This window comes from Zootoca vivipara, chromosome 15, assembly GCF_963506605.1.
Source record: "Zootoca vivipara chromosome 15, rZooViv1.1, whole genome shotgun sequence".
NCBI classification, from domain to species: domain Eukaryota; kingdom Metazoa; phylum Chordata; class Lepidosauria; order Squamata; family Lacertidae; genus Zootoca; species Zootoca vivipara.
Window position 1 is genome coordinate 12,677,384 of NC_083290.1, and position 25,804 is coordinate 12,703,187.

The 25,804-nt window shown below is 46.6% G+C and overlaps 1 protein-coding gene across 2 annotated transcripts in view; it reads right to left on the reverse strand.

The window, feature by feature from the left end:
- Positions 1-380: 380 nt before the first annotated feature.
- The window catches only part of CUX1 (cut like homeobox 1), a 264,706-nt gene continuing 239,282 nt past the window's right edge, over positions 381-25,804 (reverse strand). For both annotated transcript variants that reach the window (XM_035138890.2, XM_060268524.1), the window contains exons 15-23: positions 11,707-11,843; positions 9,945-10,011; positions 9,399-9,511; positions 8,570-8,686; positions 5,576-5,659; positions 4,754-4,810; positions 2,100-2,180; positions 1,348-1,412; positions 381-613 (exon numbers count right to left, since the gene is read on the reverse strand). In XM_035138890.2, the coding sequence (XP_034994781.2) occupies positions 553-613; positions 1,348-1,412; positions 2,100-2,180; positions 4,754-4,810; positions 5,576-5,659; positions 8,570-8,686; positions 9,399-9,511; positions 9,945-10,011; positions 11,707-11,843 (782 nt within the window). In that variant the 3' untranslated portion in view covers positions 381-552. The remainder of the gene's footprint in view (positions 614-1,347; positions 1,413-2,099; positions 2,181-4,753; positions 4,811-5,575; positions 5,660-8,569; positions 8,687-9,398; positions 9,512-9,944; positions 10,012-11,706; positions 11,844-25,804) is intronic.

The following is a 25,804-nucleotide window of genomic DNA, read 5'->3' on the forward strand; positions in this document are numbered from 1 at the left end:
CCCCTCTGTGAATTAACTCCCAGTGCTAAGGCAGACTTAAATGTAAAATGTCTGGGAGCCTGGTTCAGACGTTCAAAAAACCACATCTGTGGGATGTAGCTGGACAAATCTGCAAAAAGAAGGCTACCCATGGGTGGGACTGCAGCTTCTGAGACGTAATTATCAGACTGGAGTGCCTGCAGCTGTTTCTGTGGACAGCTTGAGTCAAGTTTATAATTTCTGTGTGAATTGATGAGTCCCCAAGAACAGGCAAGGCATATCCTATTGAGCTGGGGAATGTCTGAACCAGCCCTAAATCTGCTGAATTTATAAGCGTTTTTGACAGATAGTTACTGCTGCAGACAACCAAGGAGAAATCAAGTGCATCAGCTTGAGTCAGCTTTGCGAAACTCTCTCTATTTTTTTTTTGCCTCAAGCCTGAACCTGTGAACAATGTTGTCCTTGAGGGAGAAGGAATATAGGGGCAGAGCAGCACTGGGATTAAACCTTTCTGGGCTGGAAATGGAATTGGCTCCAGTAAGGGGGGGGGGCAGCGGTTTCCAGCCAGGGCCTTCATTGCCACATATCCCCGTTCTCGCCGTTCTCATGGAACTTGTGCAGGTGGTCGGCATATCTGAAAGAGATGGAAGCAACTGGATTAGAACACCTCGGTGTGAATCTATACTGTGCCCCATAAAATGCAGAGTGACCAAAAGCCAAGCCCCTGACCCTGACGGGCTGGACATATGAGGGGCAACGCCAGGAGAGCATGGGAGGGGAAGTGGTGCAAGGTCAGGCCTTCTTGAGGATGACAGCATCCAGCACGAGGCCCCTTCTGCCCTACACATGGAGAACAGAATCATATCACTTTAAAGAATTTCGGGAAGTGCCGTTTAAGGGTACTGAGAGTGGACAGGAGACCCCTCTCTTCCTCTCACAGAGCTATAGCTCCCAAAGTTCCCTGGCAAGAGGAGTTGCTTCTGAACCACTCTGGGAATTTAGTGATGTAGATCTTCATTTGCCCCTTCTTCCCTGGCAGGGAGGAGAGGGGGCAGCATTTTGTGGTTTGCCTCGGGCGCCAAAATGCCTTGAACCGGCCCTGCCCTAGGGGGGTTGTTCATATGTAGATGACCAAAGCTCAACATATCGATGTGGGTTGGTGGGGGGAGCACCGAGATGCGGGACAGGAAGCGTGCCCGCCCCCGGACCTGCTTCAAACCGCAAGCGATGGATTGGCTCAACTGACTTGACACCTGCAGCCCTGATTTTCACATTTGCAGAGTGAAAGGCACGTTTGCCTAAGCTGAAGAAGCATCTACATGGTAGACTGAAGGAGAGAACTGGGAAGGTGGCTCCTCTGATACCTACTTCTTTGCACAGAAGGCGGCACAGTCTCTGCCCACGCTCTCGCTCCAAGCCGTTTTGTAGAGAACCTGAGAAAGTAGAGGCAGTCTGTTAATTGTTCAACTGAGAGTGGGAACCCCTACCCCATCCCACAATGACCCTCTTTGCTCAGGTTCCCCCTGCAACAACAGAGATTCAGGCTTTGAGATCCAATCAAGTGGGTGCCTGGGGTTTTTGGGTCCCCTGTCAACCGATGGAACGCAAGCCACTCTGAGAGCCCTTTCTGGCTGGAGAGCGGGGTAAAAGGTAAAGAGACCCCTGACCATTAGGTCCAGTCGTGACCGACTCTGGGATTGCGGCGCTCATCTCGCGTTATTGGCCGAGGGAGCCGGCGTACAGCTTCCATGTGGCCAGCATGACAAAGCCGCTTCTGGCGAACCAGAGCAGTGCACAGAACGCTGTTTACCATCCCACTGTAGTGGTACCTATTTATCTATTTATATGTGCTTCCGAACTGCTAGGTTGGCAGGAGCTGGGACCGAGCAACGGGAGCTCACCCCGTCGCGGGGATTCAAACCGCCGACCTTCTGATCAGCAAGCCCTAGGCTCTGTGGTTTAACCCACAGCACCACCTGCATCCCTTGGAGAGCGTGGTACAAATGCTCTAAAACAAATAAAGCAACTTAAGGGCACCAGGTTTGTCTAGGCTGAACTACAGACTCCTTATTTCCAAAGGCAGGAGGATATCAGAGAGAGAGAGGAAGCCACAGACTTACCAGGAAAACAAGGCAATGCAAGAGGAGGGTGTAGAAAAAGGCAATTGTGCGGGCCGTCTTGTTGGAGAGGATGAATCTTCCCTGCAGGTGCACCAAAAGAAGACAGGGTTTGGCATAAATACTCTTTTCAGAAAAACCAATAAATACAAAATTCTGCTGATGGAAAGCAAAATGTATGCCACCCTGTACAAATTAGGCAAGTTTATATATTATCCATATTTATTAAACTTGTATCTGAAGACCACAGGGTGATTTACAATATAACAATACACACCATAGTACCAAACGAAAACAACGCCCTCCCTACACTTTAAAAGGCCATAGATTGTTTAGTTAGCCAGAGGCCTGGGAGAAGAGGAATGTTTCTGCCTGGCACCTGAAGCTATGTAACGAAGGCGCCAGGCGAGCCTCTCTGGGGAGAGCATTCCACAAGTGAGGAGCCACCACTGAAAAGACCTATTCTTTTGTCCGTCCTGAATCTCCCCTGCTCAGATCCTTGGCTAGCACTGCTGGGTTCTAGTATAATGAAGTAGAGAAAACATCTCTCTGTCTACTTTCTCTGCACCATGCATAACTGCTGCCTATACCTCAAACATGTTGCCTCCCTACCTTACTAGCCTATTTTTTAGGCAAAAAAGCCTCATATTTTGAAATCTTTCCACATAAGGGAGTTGCTCCACCCACTTGATCACTTGGGTTGCCCTTTTCTGAACCTCTCTCCCAGCTCTTTTTGAAGCGAAGTGACCAGGACTCCACACAGCATTCCAAGCATGGCTGCACACTATAGGTTTGCACCAAGTTATTAAGAAAGGGATTGCAGACTGTGGAAAGGTGCTGCCAGTCAGAGCAGGCGGCAGTAAGCTAAGTGGAACCAGTGGGCCGACTCGGGGAAAAGCGGCTTTGTGTATCCATGTATGAAGCAGATCGCAGCTGGTGAAAACGTTGCTGGCAACCAGCCCAGACCTCTCCAAACATCTGTTTCCCTCCTCTGGGTATTTCCAACACAACATGGGCTGCCAGTTCTGTCCAAACTGTGGGACAGGATTGCCTTCAGAGGCAAATATGATCTTCCTGGCACTCCAGGCCTGGTGACGTCAGTGCGCAAAGACGGCAGGGCAACTGGTGACAGCACACACTTGCTAAGCCTCACATTTCAGTACAGACACACACGGACACCAGCTGTGAAACAAGGGCTTGTCGCTCTTGGCCAGGCCAGGGTGCTCCCTGTGACCCACGGCCTTCTCTTCTCCATGCATGAGGAATATACACTTGCTAACAACCGGGATCAAATTGACTTTATATAAACCAGGGACGTAGCTGCCTCCGGAATACCACGTCCTGTTCTGGTTGCCTTGTCTGAAAGTTGTCAGGAGACCCTCCCTATTCCCCTTACCAAGTGACAATTCCCAGACAAATCCCTCTTCTCTGGGAACCTCTGAGAATTGTAGCTCTGTGAGGGAAATAGAGGGGTCTCTTAACAACTCTTAGCACCCCTAACAAACTACAGCTCCCATGATTCTTTGGGGGGAAAGCCATAACTGTTTCACAGCCACTACTGGGAAAACCACAGCCAAAATTATGGTTGTATGATGTATGGAAGTGAGAGCTGAACCATAAAGAAGGCTGATCGCCAAAGAATTGATGCTTTTGAATTATGGTGCTGGAGGAGACTCTTGAGAGTCCCATGGACTGCAAGAAGATCAGACCTATCCATTCTGAAGGAAATCAGCCCTGAGTGCTCCCTGGAAGGACAGATTGTGAAGCTGAGGCTCCAATACTTTGGCCACCTCATGAGAAGAGAAGACTCCCTGGAAAAGACCTGGATGTTGGGAAAGATGGAGGTGCACAAGGAGAAGGGGACGACAGAGGACGAGATGGTTGGACAGTGTTCTCGAAGCCACCAACATGAGTCTGACCAAACTGTGGGAGGCAGTGCAAGACAGGAGTGCCTGGTGTGCTCTGGTTCATGGGGTCACGAAGAGTCGGACACGACTAAACGACAACAACATAACTGTTTAAAGTGGTGTCCTGCTGTGTCAGGGGACCTCGGTACAGGGAGCCTCTGCCTCTCATCCTGACCAGCACATCGCCCAGTGAGAGCAGCAGCAGCAGCGGGTCAGGTGAGAGAGAAGAGGAAGTCAGGGGGTTGGAGGCATAGCTGCCAAGTTTTCCCTTTTCTCGCGAGGAAGCCTATCCAGCATAAGGGAATTTCCCTTAAAAAAGGGAGAACTTGACAGCTATGGTTGGAGGAGTCAAGGCTTGGCAATGTTAGTGAGCCCTTGCGCTGCCCTGACCAACAGGTGAAGGGGAACAGGCAGCCCCTTCCGGCACCTGAATTAAGGCGCGCCACCAAATGTAAGGTCGGGAAGAGGCGTTTCGGAGTGCCCAAGGTCTTATGCTGGTCATGCAACTGGAAACGTCCACTCCCGGATTCTGCGAGTGGCCAAGAGGAGGTCATGTTTTCTGTTATCTCTGCACTGTAAATACTATGCACAATTAATCTGTTAAAGGCAGGACGGACTCTGGCGTCTTTACTCAAGAGTAGCCACACTACAGCCCTGACACGCTGCTTTCAATGTCTGGTGTGAATGTGGCCTAGGTCAGTGTTCCTCCACATCAGATGGGAGAGGACGGAGCATCAGTGCTTGTCTTACCATGCTAAGAGTGGCCTTATCCCACGGGCTGAGACTCAGGTACTTCCTCTGGCGCTCCTGAGTACAAACAAACACAAAGCAGAGATGGAAAAGTGAAAGGCAAAACTGAAATCGGCCGTGCCTCACCTGCAATGCCAACATCAGCCCATGATCTAACAACCCCACTTAAATCTACCCAGTGCTTAAATGTGAACAGACTCGAGGTCGAGATGTTATCCTCCAAGCTTAGTTTGCTGTCTGTACAATGGGCCCACTAATGCCTGCCTGCCAGCCTGGGATAGGGGCATTGCCAGGGTGGCTGAGATTGCTGCTGTAGGAACACCGTATACCCCTAGAAGTGCTCTTGCAGTAATCAAGTTAGTAATAATAGTAGTAACAACAACAATTTTACTATTTACCCAGGGTTGCCCCAGATAAACAAGATGTAGCTAAAGAAGATGTAATGAAAAAAATCCTAAAACAATGGTGGAGCACTGGTTGAAGGCGGCTGATAGCCTTCACCATCATTTAGGAAATGTAGTACAGTCGTACCTTGGAATTTAGTCGCTGAACGTTTTGGCTCCCGAACAATTGAAAACTGGAAGTGATTGTTCCGGTTTTTGAATGTTCTTTTGGAAGCTGAACATATGGTGGGGCTTCCGCGGCTTCTGATTGGCTGCAGGAGCTTCCTGCAGCCAATTGGAAGCCGCACCTCGGAAGTCGAACGTTTTGGAAGTCGAACGGACTTCCTGAACGGATTCCGTTCGACTTCCAAGGTACGTCTGTATTTCAAAGCACTTCTTACCCTTCCCTCCCACAGCTCCATATGAGAGCCTCTCTTACCTTCCTGCTGAAGGAGGCGAAGGGGTCCAGGCGCTCTTCGTACTGGGTGGAGTAGCGGAGCTCAGTGTCGTCACTGCCGCCGCCCTAGAAGAGACCCAAACATGGAAGTCAGGGTGAGTTTGCAGATGCGTGTTTGCTCTCGGATGTGTGAAAGCTACTGCCTCACTTCAAACGTCATGGTTCAGCTCAGTGGTAGAGCAGCTGCTCTACATGCACATAAAGTCCCAGGCTCAATCCTTCTCTGGAGGAAGTAGAAAGTTTGTGCATATTGGGGAGGGGGCGACATATAGCAACCTAAGCAAGTTGGTAGGTGGGAGAGAGATCCAAGCTTCACTGCTTGCCCCAAATCAAAGCATCTAGGGCAGGCATCCCCAAACTGCGGCCCTCCAGATGTTTTGGCCTACAACTCCCATGATCCCTAGCTAACAGGACCAGTGGTTCGGGAAGGTGGGAATTGTAGTCCAAAACATCTGGAGGGCTGAAGTTTGGGGGGTGCCTGATCTAGGGCCTCCAGTCCTAAAAGGGCAAGCAAACTTCCCCAGCGTGCCACCGTGGAACCAGTGTGATTCCTGCTAACTAGGCCACCTTTACAGTCCTCTATTTCAAGGGCTGTCAGAGGAAAGCTTTCTATTTGAAGTCATCCTGTGTTTCAGGGATGGGCAACCTGTGCCCCCCCCGATGTTGTTGGACTACAACCCACACTGCCCCTGACTGCTGGTCCAGGCAGGCTGGGGCTGATGTGAGTTGGGAGTCCAAGAATGTCGGGGAGCCATTGGCTTCTAGTCCAAAACCCGATTTAAAGAGACGTAAGAAGGGAGTACCAGCAGGAGGGGCCTTGAAGTTGCCCATCAACAGGGAACAGCTGGGCAGCAGATGGAGAAAACACACAGCTCATCTGGTGCAGCACATTCCTCCCCACTAGGGTGAATGCACTGTATTTCTGTTTAAATTATTTGTAATTCCACACCTATTTATATCAATTAGCCTGTGTGATCTTTATGCATATGCTTGCCCTTTCTGTGGCGATGCTCTCCTTCGTGTGTGTGTGTGTGTGTGTGTGTGTTTGATATGAGATGAGTTTTGGGCCACCCTCCTTTGGACGGGTGGGATGCTGAGAAGCACACCTGGAGCAGAGCCATTGTCGAGAGACGTCATGCAATAAACAGGGTGGTGCTGGAAAACGCTGAAGCAAAGCGCTTTGCTCTGCCTTTCTCTTCTCAAGTTGGCATACAGCGAGGGAGGGAAAAGTATTTGATCCCTTGCTAAATTTGCCTCTTTGCCCTCTGACGAAGAAATGAGCAGTCTCCATAATTTTAATGGTCAAAATGATCAAATACTTATTTCACTCATTATAATGCACATCAATCTCTGACTTTTGTCTTCTGGGTTTCTGGGTTCCCCCCCCCCCCAGTCGTTATTCTGTCTCTCACAGCTACAATAAACCTACCATTAAAATTATGGACTGGTCATTTCTTCGTCAGAGGGCAAATTGGCAAATTTAGCAGGGGATCAAATACTTAACCCCCTTCACTGTATGCTCTCTCAGCCAGGGTTGCCAGACTCAATAGAGGACAGGACTTCCGTGCCTTTAATTGCCCTGCTCTCTTTTGTGTCTGGAAACCTTAAAGAGAAACCAGCAGACCCTTTGCTTGGAAATTAAACAAAGGGTCTGCTGGTTTCTCTTTAAGGTTTCCAGACTCAAAAGAGAGCAGGGCAATTAAAGGCACAGAAGTCCTGTCCTCTATTGAGTCTGGCAACCCAACTCTCAGCAAGCACATTCCCTGAAGCCACTGGGTTACTTGGGAAGGGGAAGAGCTCTCTCTCCTGGACATGTGGAGGACCAGCGCTGCATGATGGAAGCTGAAGAACTTTGCTTCCTGGTTGTGCAAACGGGCTGGAGCTGGGAAAGTGCCCTCCAAGCCAACTAAAGTACTTTAATTTGTGATTATATACTACCCTGTCTCTGAAAAGGTTGTGCATGTGGGAACCCGCCGGCACCATAGCAAAAAAGGGAAACCTAACCAAAAGAAAATTCCTCCACCTGCCTTCTTCACCTTGGTATCAGCACTGGGTGCAGTGGAAGCTGATCTAGAGAACGAAAAGCACCCGCCGTTTCCCAGAGAGGGGGCATCAAAGCGGCCCTGCAGGATCAGGCCTCATCTGGTCCAACTTCCCATTTGCCTTGCTGGCCAGGCTTCTGGGAAGCCCACAGACAGGAAGACATAGCAGCCAGGGGTCCCCAATGTTGTCTCCCCCCTCAGTAGTTGTTATTTAGAGCTACGCCAGCTCTAGAGGCGTCTAGGACATCTGGTGCAATCGAGCCACTTCTGGGCCATTCGCACAGACAGCAAAATGAATCTGAACAAAATGGCTCCACAGGATTCCATGACCGGATCCTGCCATTCCCCGGTTGGGGGCCAGTTCATTCAACACATTAATGCACTGCCAGCCAAGGTGTGCTGAATCAGTGGCGCAAAGGACAGGCCCTGTGTAAACTGCTGCTACGCTGAAGCTGGCTGTCAAAATAATCGTGAAAAACCAGCTTTGCAAACCATCCGAGTGAGGCTGCTTCTTCCCCGGAACCTTCCCCAAGGAGATTCAGTTAGGCATCACCAAAAAAGAAAAGTGTGTGTGTGTGTGTGTGTGTGTGTGTGTGTGTGTGTGTGTGTGTGCAGATTATACATGCAGAAATAATTCCTGTAGTCTAAACAGAGAAACAATACGTCTCGCCCTAGTGTGGAAGAAGGTAGCAGGTGCCCCTGTGTATTGGGTATATATTTGAAAAGGATATTTCCCTGCAAATATAAGATTATTTTGTACAGTTGCATTGATCATTTTTATTACCCTCTGCTAAAAATTCACCAATGTAGGACATTGTAAGAACCTATGTTTTAAAGAAGCATTGTCCCTATTACATCTCCAGTGGCTAGATGACTTGAGACAGCCCTTTCATAAACAAGTGTGATGCCATTCTCGACAGGGCAGCCCACTCACCCGTCCGGGGTAGCTTTGCAGGAATTTAATCTTCTCGTAAAGCTTGATGTTGTCGGCTCTCAGGTTGTCCAGCTCGCTTTGGAGGGCCTGCATTGTATGCTGCATCATCCGGTTCTCCTGGCAGAACAGAGAGAGAAAGAAAAGGGTCAGAATCAGGCCTGCCTGAGCTCCTGATAAAAGGCACAAGCTCAGGACGGAGATGGAAGCTTTCATAGCAACAATGTGAGCACTCACTTTTTGCATAGCTCTTCTTCATTTATTTATTAAATTTATGTCCTGCCCCCTCCTTCCCAAAAGGAGCCAAGGGCAGCAAACACAGCCTAATAATAATAATAATAATAATAATAATAATAATAATAATAATAATAAACAACTACCTGCCCCGTTCAGAGGCAGGCCTGTGTTTCTGGAAATATGCAAGTCCCACCCTCGGGAAACTTGCAATGAATGCATTTGCTTATATTCAGAAAAGTATTCATATACCGCCCTCTCATGAACTATCAGGGCAGCGTGCAGCAATATGAAAACATCAAAAGCAGTGCAGAATGATCATCAGAATGACTGGCTATTCAAGAAAGTGTTAAACCGCGGAACAGGCCTGTCGGCGGCATAAGAAGGTTTCCAAGAGACGCGGTCCGGTGGATACTTCCCCATGGCAGGGTCCCAGAGAGACTCGTTTGATCAGATGTCCGTTTTCATTTCCACTGCCTTGGTGCTTGGCCAGGATAGCCTTTTCAAGATGGTGGCCCAGCTGCCATGACCCCCGGCTGCGCGGCTCAAGAACCTGCAGGGCCAGCCCATGTCCCTGCTGCCCTCCAGGGATCCTTACCGCTTCTAACTCGTGGTTGCGTGCTCGGAAGCGCTCCCTCTGGCTGAAGATGATGGAGAGGAGGGAGTCCATCTGGCCCTCTGGAATCGGGGTGCTTGCCGATGGTGGGTAGCCTAGGAAACAGGTCGGATTACAGGATAAACATTGAAACCCACAGTACTCCTGTGGGCTCATACACTGCAGTCAGTAAATGGCTATGTACATCTCTTACTTTCTTTTATTCTTTCCTTTTCAACAACAATGCCTTTTTTTGCCAATTATGCCATTTTCCATCATAACTTAGCTGGCCATTCCCTACCGGCTTCCCCCTCCCTCTGCTTTTTTTTTGGGGGGGGGAGAAACAGCCCTTAGAGAACCTATGAGGGTTTCTGCCCTCCTACCTCACCTGATTAAAACATAAGAAGGCACCACTGCCTCCTGTTGAGGTCACCAAAAGGAATCTAGTAGTTGGAGGCTGAGCCAGGCAGCCAAACGCTTCCTACAGAAGAGCAATCTCACCCCACGGCCTGGGCAAACAGGCTCTCCGTCTGCTGGCTAATTGCTTACCATAGAAAAGCGCTGTTGCCTCTTTGATGGGCTCAGGGATGTTCTCGAGGTTTTGAATGGCGGCACCCTTTGGGAAGGAAAGAGAAAAGGAGAATATGGATGCAGGAACGACACGGGAGAGTTTGCTCTTCTTTCCATTCACGACCAGATACTCGTAGGAGCCGAGATGCTATTGCTAATATTATAGCACCTCAGCCGACTGGGATCTCCTGGTGGAATATTTACACCTCCTGGTTGAACAGCAAAGACCAAATTAGCACCCCTGATCTGTAATAACTAAAGTGTGGATTTGAACTTGTATAACAACTCATCCTGGAGCATGGCTTCACTGGGTGCAGAGGGTAACTAACTCCACTCTCCTGGCCACCATTTTGCATCTGGCTCCTCCCACTGCCTGCCATTTTGAACCTGGCTCCCACTGGGCCACCTATGGGTTTGAGTAAGACAAGTCCTGAAGACGTCCTATGCCTTGCTTTGAACAACCAGGTTTCAGGAAGCATGGGATAATTTTGCATAGAGTGGTTTGTATTTGAAATGAGTGGTTTTGCCGTAATATATGCCAGATTTTTTTTTTTTTTGTGTGTGTATGTATTACATCCATTACGCATTCAATTTATGTGTAATGAATTATTATGCAGAATGAAACAACAGGGCAGGTTGGGGACTAGCTGAAAGCCAAACGAGACAAGTCCGCTGGGAGCGGCGAGGCTGGGTCGAGACACATCGGAAAAGCATTTCAGCAAAATGCTCTGTAAACTTTATTATGGGAAATCACGTTGGCGAGAGACGGGACTCCACAGCGGCAGCTGGTGTCACAGTGTTATTATAATGAATATAAAACCCTTTTTCTTTACTAGTGTAGCTGAGTCCTGAGAAGGATGTTTCACAGGAAGGAAAACAGCAGGGGTCCACCTGCCCAGTCCAAATCAAGGCCCAAGGTGCAGAGGGGCTTTAAAACTTTGCACTCCACTGAGGTCCCTTTCTGGAATGCCCCGCCCCGCCCTGCCCACCGGACGCCTGTTCTACCGGTATGCATAAGAAGTAAAGCTCCCATGCTTTTCTTCCAATACAAACAGGAGGTATATGGAGCTGCTGATAGGATAGGAAACACAGAGGGATGCAAATACTGTATTTAAAGCACCCCCTCTACCCTGGTTCCCAGTCTAGTTCTGTCTCATGACACCATCTGATTTCTTTCCGCAGGGCCTGTAAGACAGAGCTGTTCCACCTGGCCTTTGGCCTGGAACCAACTTGATCCCCTCCCCCTCTTTCCTTTTTCTGTGATGGAACTCATATTTGGGGACTTCCCTGGCTTTTTTCTGGCCCACGCAGGATCAGTCTGGATAGTTGGCCTGGTGAAGACTTGACATTTTCTTCCCCAAACAGTTTTTGATTTGAGTTTCTATTGAAATGAGGCTGCATTTAAATGTTGCATTTAATCTTGTTTTTAAGCTGTATTTTAATCAATTGTTTTATATCCGGTGTGAGCCGCCCTGAGCCTGGTCTTGGCTGGGGAGGGGGGGGGTATAAATAAAATTTATTATTATTATTATTTTTAGTTCACTCGCCACAGCTATTCAGAGGCACTCCTTTCCACTTGTGATTCCCAGCAGCTAGCCATGAGGGCTAGTAGCCATTCATAGCAATGGGGAGTTCTCCACGGAGGAGGAGACGAATATTATGAATGGGTCTCATCTGGCTTGGCCCCTGGTGGCTGACTTTGCTGCAAGTGAGTGGCAGCAAATTGTTAAAGGGGACTCACCTCTGCGTCGGGGCGGTGCATTGCAGACATGGACTGAATGGTGCTGAGGTCGTGCTCCAGTTTGGCAATCAGTTCCTTCTGGCTGGCAACTGTGGAGACGGCTTCGGTGAACTGGATTTGCAAGTCGGCACAGCGACCTGTGGGGTTGGGGGGGGGGACAAGACATGGTGCATTAAATAGGGACAAGTAACAATAGAAAAATAATTGGGATCTCTCACGCCTTGCGGTGGCAAGTCTGTGTTGTTATTGTTTTTGGAAGGGTATTTCCATGCATACAAACGAAGACAAGAAACGGGAGGGTGAGATTTAATAGATGCATAATAGATGTTGAGAGCCAGGGTGGTTGTAGCGGTTAGGGTCGGACTAAGATCTGACAGACTATGTTTCAAATCCACATTTGGCCATGACCTTGAGTGCCAGTCACTGCCTCTCAACCAGACCTACCTCAAAGGGCTGTTGTGGGGATTAAATGAGAGGAGGGAGAACTATATATGCTACCTTGGAGCTCCTTGGAGAAAAATTGGGATATAAATGCAATTAACAATAACAAAAATAGGGGCAAACTAAATATAAGTGACAACATGGACTTCTTGGGATCCCAGTGGACAATCACACACTTCAGATGGTCTGGCTTTCAGACATATTTGAGATGTGGCAAACGTAACAAAACCTTTTTTAAAATAGAAATTAAGCAGTGTGTTCTTGCAGGTGCACAATGGGCTGTACTAAAAAAGCTAAAACACCATTCTGGGTGGGATATTGCAAACAATAGAGAGCTGATTTTTCAGGCATGCCTCTCCTTGCTGCTATTTTTTTTGTTCCACATCCTCAGAGGGCAAAGATTCCCCAGGTCCATGGAGATAGACAGATAGACAGATGATAGCAATGATCCGCATTATAAATAGGATTGCCTAGTACAGAACCAGGCCACTAGAGGTCAGAGTTTCATAAGAAATACTGGTTCTCAAACCTTGGTTCTCAAACGCTTTGGTACTTCAACGCCGAAAACCCAGAAGTAAGTGTTCTGGTTTTCGAACAATTTTTGGAAGCCGAACGTCCAATGCGGTTGTCGGCTATTGTTTCTGAGGCACCTGCACCAATCAGAAGCTGCGCATTGGTTTTCGAACATTTCAGAAGTCAAATGGACTTCTGGAACGGATTAAGTTTGGCGCTTTTGTTTTTTCTATTCATTTTTTGTTTTTGTGACTGTGTAGAACCCAGTTCAGCTACTGATTGATTGATTGTGTAACTGCAGAAATGGATAAAAGCCCCCGCCCAAACAATGACTATCATCAGTGCAGGTAAGAAAAAAAAACTTTTAATTTTTATCGTCTACAATACTATTTTATTTATTTTATAGTACAGTACATTGATTATTGCTTTCATTTTCTGGGTCAATGGTCTTGTTATATAGTAAAATTCATGTTAAATTGTTGTTTTAGGGGTTGTTTTTAAAAATCTGGAGCCGATTAATCCATTTTGCATTACTTTCTATAGGAAAGTGCGCCTTGGTTTTGGAACGCTTTGGTTTTGAAATGGACTTCTAGAACGGATTAAGTTTGAGAACCAAGGTACCACTGTACAACCTTTTTTAAACAACAACAACACGACAGTAGCTTTCAGATTTTCAAGAATGGAATCATGAGGACCGGAAGACCCTTGGGGGCCTTAACCTCACTCTTTTTCCATGTGGACTCAGCTGCCACAACCCCCCCCGCATGCTGCAAAGGGTTCTAGGACATGTCCTAGGCGTCTGCGGTCACCACAGGTGGGGCAACAGCAAAGTCTCCTGGCCCTTCCTGTCACAATCTGAGCGCACCTCTTAGATTCTTAGAACATGCCCTTCCTGTGGCTGAGCACTGCCGGGGCAGCCTGGCGACAGTGGACAATGCTGACCTGCTTGTACCGAGCATGAGAAGTGGCGCCAGGCAATGTTGGGCACCTGCTGAGACCCACACCCCTGCGGAGGGGGGGGTGGCTTGTTGACCACAGTCCCTGCTCCTGTGCCTCCTCGATGCAGCTGTTAGGTGCTCCCTTGCCCTCTCTGGGCAGATGTGGCAAGACAGAAGAGCATCATTCACTTGTCTTGCACAACTGATCAGCTTATTTTCAGTGTTGCTGGTTTCCAAGCTCTGCTTAGGACCTCTCTTCTTAAGGAGAGAGGTTAAGCCAGGCAGGCTCCAGATTCCCGCCCCCTCCCCAAAAAGCATCACAGCCTGCTGGGGCAAAAGTACAAAGATACAGTGCAGCTCTCCCAAGGGATAATAATAAAGTATTATACAAAGATTTCCTTTACGAATAATAGATTTTTAAAAAAATATAAAAGTACTCGCCATCTATGAGTTCTATCATAATTGAGAATGTTCCATATAGTCTTAAATGAGCCAAACTGATGGCACCAAGTGGCTGTGTGCCCCAATCCTTGTGTATCTCTTTCCCCTGGCTTTTGACACCCGAGAAATTCCCAAGCATGGGATTGCATTATCCCACTCGACGGCTTGGAATCAACGTAGAGCAGGCACTTTTGTTGCACTCTTTTCGGTGCTTACTAAAAACAGTTTTGTTTAGACGAAGGCTTACACAGACCTGTAGAATGCTGACGTGTGTTTTAATCTGTTTTTAGTTTATTGCTGATTTTAATTTTTTTTTAATAGTTGCTTTCAACAGTTTTTAACCTGTAATTTTATTGTTTCATTCTTTTTATAAACTGCTTTGAGGGCTGTTGTTTTTAAATAAACAAACAATCAAGTGATGTAGAAATTATATGGAGGGAATAACTAAATAAAACATGTGGTTTTATGACCCACTTGAATCTTGTGACTGATTTAACTATTTTTAAAACTCGTTTTTAAATTTCCATAACCTGCTCTAGGACCTGCTGGTGAAGGGGAGATAACCATAACTATAACCACCAACAACCAGTAACCACCACCAACAAATAGCCTTCCTTTGGCACCAGCTCTGTCCTCTTTTTGTTGAGATTTTGGACTGGACTGAATGGAAATGCCTTCACCCGGTTGTCACCCTATTTGCAAGTGGTGAAATGAGGATGGGGGGGTGGCATTTTTGTGAATTTACCAGCAGCAGTGCTCGTGGCAGCTGCCATTCGTTCCCACAGAAGCCCCCCAGACTACCCCCACCCCAAAAGAAACCCTTATAGCTTTAGAGAAAATTTGGCTCAGCTATGATTTTCGACCCCAAGTTAAAGCAGTTTTGTTTGGGGATATCTGAGACCAATTCCGCTTGTTGCAGAGCCACGGACGGAGTGGGAGGCCCCAGCTGGGGAACCCCAAAGGGAAGAAGGCTCAGAGTTGGGGGGCTGGTGGTGGGATGATGAGTGGTCAGAGGGAGAAGACTGGGAGGAGGAGGTGTCTGAAGCTGAAGGGGGAACAGTGTTTAGTGAGCAGGAAGAGTCTGTGGCGGAGAGCAGTCCAGACTCAGAGGCAGCAGTAGAGAGGGGCCAAGAGGCAGAGTAGAGGCAGGCTGCTGAGGAAGCCAGGGGATCTCCCCCTCCTGCTGTCACCAGCTTCCCATCCCCTGCTGGCCTCCCAGAGCTTAGAAGAGGGGGGTGATGAGGGCAAAGTAGAGAGACAAGACAATGGAGCCTTGGGCTGCTGCAAAAGGACCTGAGTGAGGGAAGGACCCTAGAGAGTGACGGGAAGGCGGGGACCTTCTTGCAACTGCCTCATTGGGGCAAGACCTACTGGGATCACTAGGCCTGCACTGTTTTGGTTTCTTTGAATAAAGAGTTATCTTCACTGACACTGGGCGTTTTCTTGCTGACCTGTCCCAGACTCCAGCTCCTGACACACAGTCTGCCCAGTTGTGTTCCCCTTGCCCACCCCCTGCCACTGACTCTCTCTGTGTGCTCTGTTTATTGTTTGTGCACCTGTACGTATTTTAAATGCTGGCCATGCTAGTTGCTGATGTGGGGGTAGGCACTTCTGTGCACGCTTACTCAGGAGCCCCACCTGCTACATATTCAGTGGGTCCTGGATAAAAGTACATAGGACTGCAGCCTCAGTTCCTCTCCCACCTCTCTCCAAAGGATCGGACATAATATATCCATTTCCAATCCCCCCAACTGTCCTCTGAGTAGGTCTAGCCCTCCTTTTTTCTGTTTGCCCCTAGAATAGAACTTAGGAACATAGGAAGCTGCTTTACGGAGTCGGACTACTAGATCTCAACCTGCCCCCGCCAAGTTATCCCAAGGGGTTCGTAACTCTCCTCCAACTGGCGCTGGAAGGATTTCATCTGCTGCCCTTAGTGCTGAGATGGCAAGCACTGGAAAGCAGGGGAGTGAGTGCTGCTCAGTGGTTGGGCCTGGCCTTCCCTGCTTTCCTGCCTGGGGGGAACAGAGTCACTTTTTGGTGTCTCCTTTGCTTGTGGAAGTGCGTTGTGCTTGGGGTGTTTTTTATGTGGCACAATAAAGGGACCCCTGACCATTAGGTCCAGTCGTCACCGACTCTGGGGTTGCGGCGCTCATCTCGCGTTATTGGCCGAGGGAGCCGGCTTACAGCTTCCAGGTCATGTGGCCAGCATGACAAAGCCACTTCTGGCGAACCAGAGCAGCACACGGAAATGCCGTTTACCTTCCCGCTTGGAGAGGTACCTATTTATCTACTTGCACTTTGACATGCTTTCGAACTGCTAGGTTGGCAGGAGCTGGGACCGAGCAACGGGAGCTCACCCTGTCATGGGGATTCGAAGCGCCGACCTTCTGATCAGCAAGCCCTAGGCTCTGTGGTTTAACCCACAGCGCCACCCGCGTCCCCGTGGCACAATACATAGGGATTATTGGTAGGAGGCGGAATACACAGCATGGTGGCTTGAAGGCCCTTCTTTTGATTTAAGAACAGAAGATTTAAGCCCCATGCCCCATCTGGCCTAACATCCTGATCTCTCAGTGGCCAACCTCCCATTTAAAATTCCTCCCATCAGATGTCAAGGAGATAACTAACTACATAACCTTTAGAAGACACCTGAAGGCACCCCTGTATGGGAAAGTTTATTTATTTAAATGTTTAATGTTTTATTGTTTTAATGTATTTTGGAAGCCGCCCAGAGTGGTTGGGGCAACCCAGTCAGATGGGTGGGGGTATTATTATTATTATTATTATTATTATTATTATTATTATTATTATTATTATACCTGTGGGAAACCAGCAAACAGGATTCAAGCACAAGAGCCCTTTTCCCTCCTGTGGTTTCTGGCAATTCACAAACACGGCTGCCTCCAACTGCGGAGGATCAGCACAGCCATCAGTAGCCCCCTCCTTCATGAATTTGTCTACAGTCATACCTCGGTTTGAGTATTTTCAGTTTAAGTCAGGCACCCCCAAACTTCGGCCCTCCAGATGTTTTGGACTACAATTCCCATCTTCCCCGACCACTGGTCCTGTTAGCTAGGGATCAGGGGGGTTGTAGGCCAAAACATCTGGAGGGCCGCAGTTTGGGGGTGCCTGGTGTAAGTACTCTGCGGACCCGACTGGAACGGATTAATCCACTTTCCATTACTTTCAATGGGAAAGTTCGCTTCAGGTTACGTACGCTTCAGGTTAAGTACGGACTTCCGGAACCAATTGTGTTTGTAAACCGAGGTACCACTGTAATTCTCTTTTAAAGCCATCCAAATTGGAGACAATCGCTGCCTCCTGAGGGAAGGAGGTCCATGGTTTAACTATGCGCTTTCTTTTACCTGTCTGGAATCAGGGCCGGATTTAGGTTTGATCAGGCCCTAAGCTACCTTTATAGGTGATATTTTAGGGAGCAGGCTAGCAGGCGGGGCCCATTACTGACATCATAGGAGCCTCCAGAACACAAAGCACTGTCGCCGTATGTAGGTTTTATTTGTTTTTTTTAAACTTATATTTTGGAAATGTTCATCCAGTTTATTCCTTTAATTTTTTTTGCCCCCCCCCAGGTGAGTGGGGCCCTAAGCTATAGCTTGTTTAGCTTATACGTAAATCCGGCACTGCTCTAGACTGGTTGTGTGCAGGTTCCTTAGTTGTGGCATTATTGGAAATTACTTCTGGTTCTTTATTGGGACAAATTCTTTGGTTATTCCTTTTCCTCTGGTTTAGGTTTTTTTGGGGGGGGGGGCTGTTTGTTGTTCAGAGTGGAATCAGCTGCTTATGCTCACTAGCTTATAAAAGAAAAAGAAATTTTAAAAAAATTATACATAAAATAGAATCAAATTAATTGATATACAAATAGCTTTACTTTAATTTATGCAAATAAAGTATACAATTGATAGTACTGATTCTATGTGTAGGAATATATTAGTGGCAATTAAAACTTGGATTTCAGTTCTCTTGGGAATGATTTCAATGGCACACACTTTGAAATAAAACAAAAATTGTATTTAGTTTAGTGATTGATTAGCTGGATTGTTGATCGTTGGTTATACTGGGGGGGATAAAGGAATGAATTTATAAATAAATTTTTATTTTTCATACCTTTTTGGATTAATTGGGTTTTCAGTGCGTATATTGAGGAAACAAATGAATTCATATTTATGAATAAATGGATGAATGAATGAATGAATGTATACTTAATACCTTTTGGAATTAATTCCTTGGGTGGTTGAATGGTGGTGGGCACACTGGGGAGATGAATTTTTGCTGCCTTCTTTGATTTTTGGCACATTTGCAAATTTATTTGTGGAGGGCAAGGGCAAGGCAAAATGGGCTGCGGTACAATATGAGGAAAAGTGAATACGGAAGATATGGACAATAGCAAATATACTCCAGTGGACCTCCCAAAAGGGGCAGAGAGCTAGAGCATGTTCAAATGGAAGATGATGCTGGGATTTGGGAGCCAGTTTTCCCACACAGTGGGACGTGGGTGGCGCTGTGGGCTAAACCACAGAGCCAAGGGCTTGCCAATCTGAAGGTTGGCGGTTTGAATCCCCGCGACGGGGTGAGCTCCCGTTGCTCGGTCCCTGCTCCTGCCAACCTAGCAGTTCGAAAGCACATCAAAGTGCAAGTAGATAAATAGGTACCACTACAGCAGGAAGGTAAACGGCGTTTCCATGCGCTGCTCTGGTTCGCCAGAAGCGGCTTTGTCATGCTGTCCACATGGCCTGGAAGCTGTACGGCGGTTCCCTCGGCCAGTAAATCGAGATGAGCGCCACAACCCCAGAGTTGGTGACGACTGGACCTAATGGTCAGGGGTCCCTTTACCTTTTCCCACACACAGCACTCTTCCACCAAGTTGTAAACATCTCTTTTGCTGAGTGCAAGAGGCTTTCTCCCAGTGGAGGGGCACCTACGGATCCAACCTGCTCTCTCTCTCTCTCTCTCTCTCTCTCTCTCTCTCTCTCTCTCTCTCTCTGTGTGTGTGTGTGTGTGCACCAGGTAGGAGGAACCATTGCCCCCCAGATGTTGCCGAACTACAACACACTTGCTGGTACTGATGGGGGTTGTTGTTGTTGTTAATAAATAATAATAATAATAATAATAATAATAATAATAATAATAATAATAATTTTATATAGTTGAATTAATTCATCCTATACCTGCAGGTCTCAGGCCGGTTACAACACAAAACCGCAATATAAAAACAATATAAAATATAAACAATGCAATAACCCCCCCCAAAAAATACATTTTAAAAGCGCGCTGGATGCCAATCAGACAAACATCTGGCTAAAAAGGAAAGCTTTCGCCTGGCACCTAAAGGTGTATAATGAAGGTGGCTTGTGAACCTCCCTGGGGAGAGCATTCCACAAATGGGGAGCCACTGCAGAGAAGGCCCTGTTCTCGTGTTGCCACCCCCCCATACCTCTGGTGGAGGAGGCACACAAAGAGCTGCATTTCTGAAACGCTGGGGGAATCAAGTGTTTCCCTACCTATGGAAAAACACATATTCCACCCCCACTTTCTATTTAAAAATGAGCAAATGTGAATGATGGATGGATAGATCTTGCGCTGAAAAGGCCGCCGTCTTCTCACAATAAACACACAATTGTCACGTCCATCATATTTAACTCCCAGGCGAGCCAAAACAGAACCCCCGTCAAAATGTTTGCTGCTTTTGAGTCCAGTCTGCCTGAAGAAAGACAACCTACACGTCGTTATGTTTGTATAAAAGATATTTACTTCAATTATCACACCTAGGGTGCTAGTGAATTATAATAATACATCATGTGAGTTTCGTACAGTGATATTGCTTCTCCATATCATATAGGGACTGTTGTACAGTGCTGAGAACAGAACATTGGATGGCGGGCCCAAGATAGGAAGGAAGTGCCGCCCCTCCCTCACGGAGGGAGGCCCCCCCCCACTCCGTCACAGCCGGCCATATAAAACTTTTTTCTTTCTTTAATAAACTTCTGAACAAGAAATAAAATGTTACAAAAGATGAAATCACAGCAACACAACGTGGGGGCTTCTCAAAGCTACTTGTACAAAAGAAAAAAAAAGAAGACACTTTTTTGGTCAATTGGGTCTTTGTGAGGGTATTTCATTAAAATCTGTGATTGTGAATATAAGAAATGAGCGTCTAAAAACATCTAAGACTTAGTGCGTTACAGGAAAATAATAATAATAATATAATATTTATATATATATATATATAAAATACTGCTAAAAATGTCGGACACCACAAGTACACGGGGGTAAAATGGAGCTTATCATCAATTTTTTTTTAAAAAAAGAAAATATTCTCAGGAAAAAAAATACACCTTTTTTTGTTTTTTTTGTTTCGAGTTCATTTTGTGCTGTGTTAGTAGTCAGGGCAAGTCCAAAGGTTAGCCCGATAAAATGGCAAGTAGTTATTGCACAAATGCAAAAAACAAAAACAAAAAAATAAAATATTCAGAGCGCCTGACCCGCTGGGAAGGTCTCCTGTGCAAGCCCCCAGGGTTTCAATGGGACATGCACACAAGCCTCTTGAGGCGGATCGTGGCCTTGACTTAAAATTATATATATATATATATGTGTGTGTGTGTGAAAAAGGGACTTCGGGGAAGCAAGCAAACAAACAAACAAAAAATTAGGTTGCCATTTACTTTGGATTTAAAACGTCCAAATTCGCACACATGACATTCTCAGAGTGTTGTCCACAGAGCAGAACACACAGTGCCTTTTGGGCAGGGAGGGGTGGGGTGGGGGGGAGAGCGGCAGAAAACGGCTTTTGACATTGGAAATGCATAGACTATTTGGAGAAGAAAGAATTAACAATTCAAGGGGACGACACACCTTTACCAAAAAGCTCATTATTTTAAAAGAAGACCTTCCTTACCCCACCCATCACCAGTCCAAACTGGCGCAAGAAAAAATAAAAATAAAAAAAGGAAGGGGAAAGGGGTTGGGTTTGGCTGGGGGCCCGATCCACCTCCTCCTTGCTCTCCAGAAGTTAACCAGACATGTTCCCACACGACTCCTTGTTCATTTCGATCCTGTGCAGTTGGCTCATGCCCAGTGACCCTCTGAGCACCAATTTGCTTCGGAGACTCCGAGGAAGGGCAGGGGTAGCATTCAGGGGGCTGGTCCTACTCAAAGTAGACCCACCGAAGTTAATGGATGTGAGTAACTTTATCGTTTGGCAAGCTCAAAGGGTCTGCTCTGAACAGGACCTAGTTGAATACAACCCCAGGACTCCCTGGAATCACCCTACGCGGTTTGCTAAATGAGCGGCAAGCCTTCTTCTGCACAATAATGGGGCTTTTTAAAAACAAAAAAAGCAAATCCCCCCCTTCATTTTCTTTGTTTCTGCCTAAGCTGCTGCCTCTCATATTACCTCCTCAAAGAACAGTTGCCTGCCATACCACTCAACTGTGTTCATCATTACAAATGGGCAGAGAAAGAATCCCCCTCGGAACTGGACCAATTAAGCAGGGTGGTGAAACACCACAAAAAGTCCAATTATTTAGTGTCTCCTTGTATTTTGACCACCATCAAGTGAGGGAGGTGGGGGAGTGAGAGAAGAGGAGAGGCAACTTTTGGATTTTTGCCTCAGGCTCCAAAACTTATTGGACTGTTCCGGCCTCCGTGGGTGGAGTCTCCTGTTCTCATCCCCATTCCCTCACCTAACAGCCCGGAGAATCAATTTCTACACAAACCCAAAAGCAGGTTGAGAGGCAAGGTTGACAGCTGCATGGCTCATGTCATCCTTAACCCTCACCTGAAAGTTTTCAAACAGAGCACATGTCCAGTCATCTTCATTCCACGCCAGTCTACTTCTGGAGAGTTACTATGGCACATGGGGCCTGGTGAAGAGGCAATGGAAGGAGCAGAAGTTTCTTTTAAACACTCCCCCCTCCCAAAACCCCCCCCCCAAACAAACCACACCCCTAGGGTGAGACATCACTCACAGCATCACCAAAGTCAACACGCTCCGCGCTGCCAGATGTTAGCATACGATGGGTATTCTCACATAGCAGAAACAGACCTTGCAAATTTTAAATTTGGAAAAGACGCACTCGGGTGAAAGAGGAACCTCGCTGAGGAAAGCAGTCTCTCGGCTGAAAATACTTTGCTAGAAATGGCGATGAACTTTGGGAACAGCAAAAAATGCCTCTTCACGGACCCATTCAAGACTCAAGGAGGCTCAGAGCACTTTGTGCATTTGCTTCATTTCTTGCCCTCCCTGCCCAAAGCCGCGTCCTTCTAAACTCTCAAAGCAGAAGATCTTTAAATTAAAAACGATTTTATACACATTTACAAAGTATCCCGAATATACAAAGGAATGATGTGAGTCTTGGCTGACCACCTGAGGTGCACGTCAAGCCGCGCAGCCAGTCACTTGGGGCAACGTTGGACGCACGAGTCACGCAACTGTGTACACTTGGGACAGATATGTGAGCATGGCCATTGAAGTTTTATGCAGGAAGCTCTGGAAAGCACTTGGGGAAATAATAATAATAATAATAATCTCATTTCATGTAGGAAAGGCTCAATGTTTGTGCGAGTTTTCGGGATGAAACAAAAGATATGATATGCTCGTAGTGCAGTTGATTAACAGAACCACTTCACAGATAAGTGCTGATGATGATGACTATAGAGGCAGAAAAGCAGATGTTTTCCATTTGTTTTTAACAAGTCCCAGTTAAACTGGAATGAACTTATTGTTAAGTCCCTTTCCCCAAGAGACTAAGAACGAGATGCTTCAGTGCCTTTAAAGGTTGCATAAGACAGGTTGGGTATCAAGGTGGGTGGGGTGGGATGTTTGAGCCATTAAGTGCCTAGCAGATAACTTGCATGATTGTGTCTATCAGGTAGAATCATAGAATTGCAGAGTTGGAAGGGACCTTGAAGGTCATCTAGTCCAACCCCCTGCAGTTGTAACTTTGTCTGTCCTGTCATAGCTAGGCTGTGTAAAAGGGCCGCCACAGAAGTGCAGTTTGGCAGGGAATGTCCGCAACGCAGGTCTGCTCCCCAAATGGAGGCACAGCTATGTAAAATTGAAATTTGGTAATTACCACTTCAACTGATTGTAGTTACTGGCCTTCAAATCCATTGATGACAAGCTTGGAGGAGTGTTTTGCAGTCACAAATGCAAGAGGACAGATGATTACAACGCTTTACCAAAGGAAAACAAAATCGTGGCATGCAAGCAACCATGTGGCAAACCTTTCCTGTGCATCATTGTGCCAAGGAATGAGGAAAATCTATCCACACCTGTAAACGCCTAATAATAATAATAATTTAAAAAGCGGAGTGCAAAAAATTCTCCCTCGTTGCTTGGTAGGACAATGTCTTACCAAGTGGTTACACTGCAAACTGTGGGACATAACTAGTGCCGGTGCCTGGCTATTTCGCATTGTAGGCAAGGTTATTTTGTGCCATAGACAAAGTAAACAATTTGCATTGTCCTCCCAAAATTAACTTGCAAGCAGGTGTCTTGTAGAAATGACATTCTTGAAATATTATCAGAAATTATAAGATATCACAAAAACTAATCTGAATAAAACTGTGCTCCTCAAAGGTCAGTACGGTGTCCCTCTGAGCAGTTGGCCCAATGAGAGTACCAGCCTTTTTGTAACCACTTGTTGAACGGTCATATGCTCAGTGTTCCTAATACGATGCCACAATTCCACCTGTAATTTCACCAATTATGGATGCCACAATTCAAAGACAGAGGAGCTCATACTTGCTAACTTAACATGTTCCATACAGGTTAGCTCCCTGCAAACCAAATATTTCTTATTGCACAAAGATTTAATGCATGCTATTAAGTGCTTTAGAAAAATTAGTGCCCCGACAACCCAGATTTCTGCATTTTTCTTGATGGATCCTGAGTAGATAAATTATTCTCTGATATGTGCTGAAATCCAAATCTGCATCATCTAGACTGAGAATGTGTAAGTGTTATGCTTGTTAAATTGTTAAAAACTGGGGGTAGGGTGGGGGAATATCAAAGGAAGGAAGGGAAGGGAAGGGAATCCAAATCATTGGTTAATTTCAGGTTAGAAGAAGCTCACAAATGCAAGTTTGTGAAAGATGTAAACGACAGCAGAATTTAGGACTTTGGACAAAGGAAACAAATCGCAAAGCGAAACACAAACTTTCATCTAAATCTCCTAAATAAAGCTCAATATATCTGAGAATTATATATAAAAAAGTGTGTGAGAATAACCATTGCCCGTTACTTAAATATAGCAAGCAACTTTAAAAATGGGAAATACACGATCCGAATTTATTTTTTGAGGGGGGCCACGAAACAAAATGCATTATGGTTATTTGCTTTCTTAAAGCCATGAATTTTAAAGCTTCTCTCAGCCCTACTGGAATCAAGGAGACATCTTGAACAGCTTGTTGTATGCAGGCTCAGTATTTTGCAAGAGCATGCTTGCCTCCACCTTCCAAATCTCTGGAGCGCAGCAACTCACACGAGCTTCCCTCTTTGTCCAGCATGGACCCTTCCTGTGCGCAATTCCAACAGAGGGGCATCCACACACACACTTTTTGTGCATGTGAAGCTGTCTCCCTCACCGAAGAGACCAGGGGAGCTGGTTCAAGCATGACTTGTGTGTGCGCCCCAGTGCACGATGAATCCCTTGCAGGCAAGAGTACTTGGTGTGTGCAACTGTGAGGAATAACTGGATCAGGGTGATGGGGTGTTAAAATGATGGGGGCGGGGCGGAAAGACTGCTATCCTGCACACAGGTGATGCATGCACAGCTACAAGCGGCATGGTGGCAGGCTAAGGCAGGGAAGGAAAGGTCAGCTTTCACAACCGAGGCCTTTAAAATATGCAACCTTTTCCCCTTCACGGTTACAAAACCCGCATGGCTGCTGGTTATTGCAGAAGGAATCAGCACCCTAAGCGTTCCAGTGTCCGTTGGTGACATTTTAAAGTTTGGCCTCCTGTCCCTGCTCTGACATTATCCAGTTGGGTGCTGCCAATGCCAGAGGTACAGACGTCCTACATTCATAGTAACTCCTGCAGAATATACTTTGAAAACCAACCCCCATAATGCTTATTCCGCATGTGCGGCTATAAAGACAACGGGTAAACAGGCAAATGCATTTGAATCTTCACTGAATCATTGCTAATGCAGCAAAACTACTGCAAGCTTTAACAATTGTTATGTTATTGAACAGTACAATCCTATGCAAGTCTACTCATAAGTAAACCATGCTGACTTCAACGGGACTTTCTCCCAGGTAAATAGGTATAGGACTGCAGCTTAAGGCAGATTTAACTGGAAGCAACCCTCACTAGACATGTTTGGCTAAACGACAGTACGGTAGTAACTTCCTGAAGAGCTGTTTAATAGTGGAAGTCTCCCTTGGAAGGTGGTGGATTCTCCTTCCTTGGAGGTTTTTAAGCAAAGGTTGGATGGCCATCTGTTATGGATGCTTTAGTTGAGATTCCTGCATTGCAGGGGGTTGGACTAGATGACCCTTGGGATCCCTTCTAACTCTACGATTCTATGATTTCTGAGTAAGCACGCACGGCACTAAGAGGCTTTTGCTACTGATATGAGTGGTAGCTTTTGTTTAATTGTGTTATCTCCAAAGAGCACCTGTGACATGCAAATTGATGGAACTGATTAGAAAGGCAGGTGGTTAATCTAGCATATGGGTATGGGACCAGGAGCCATGCAGATGTTCTTGGAATCCAACTGACATCAGCCCCAGGTAGCATG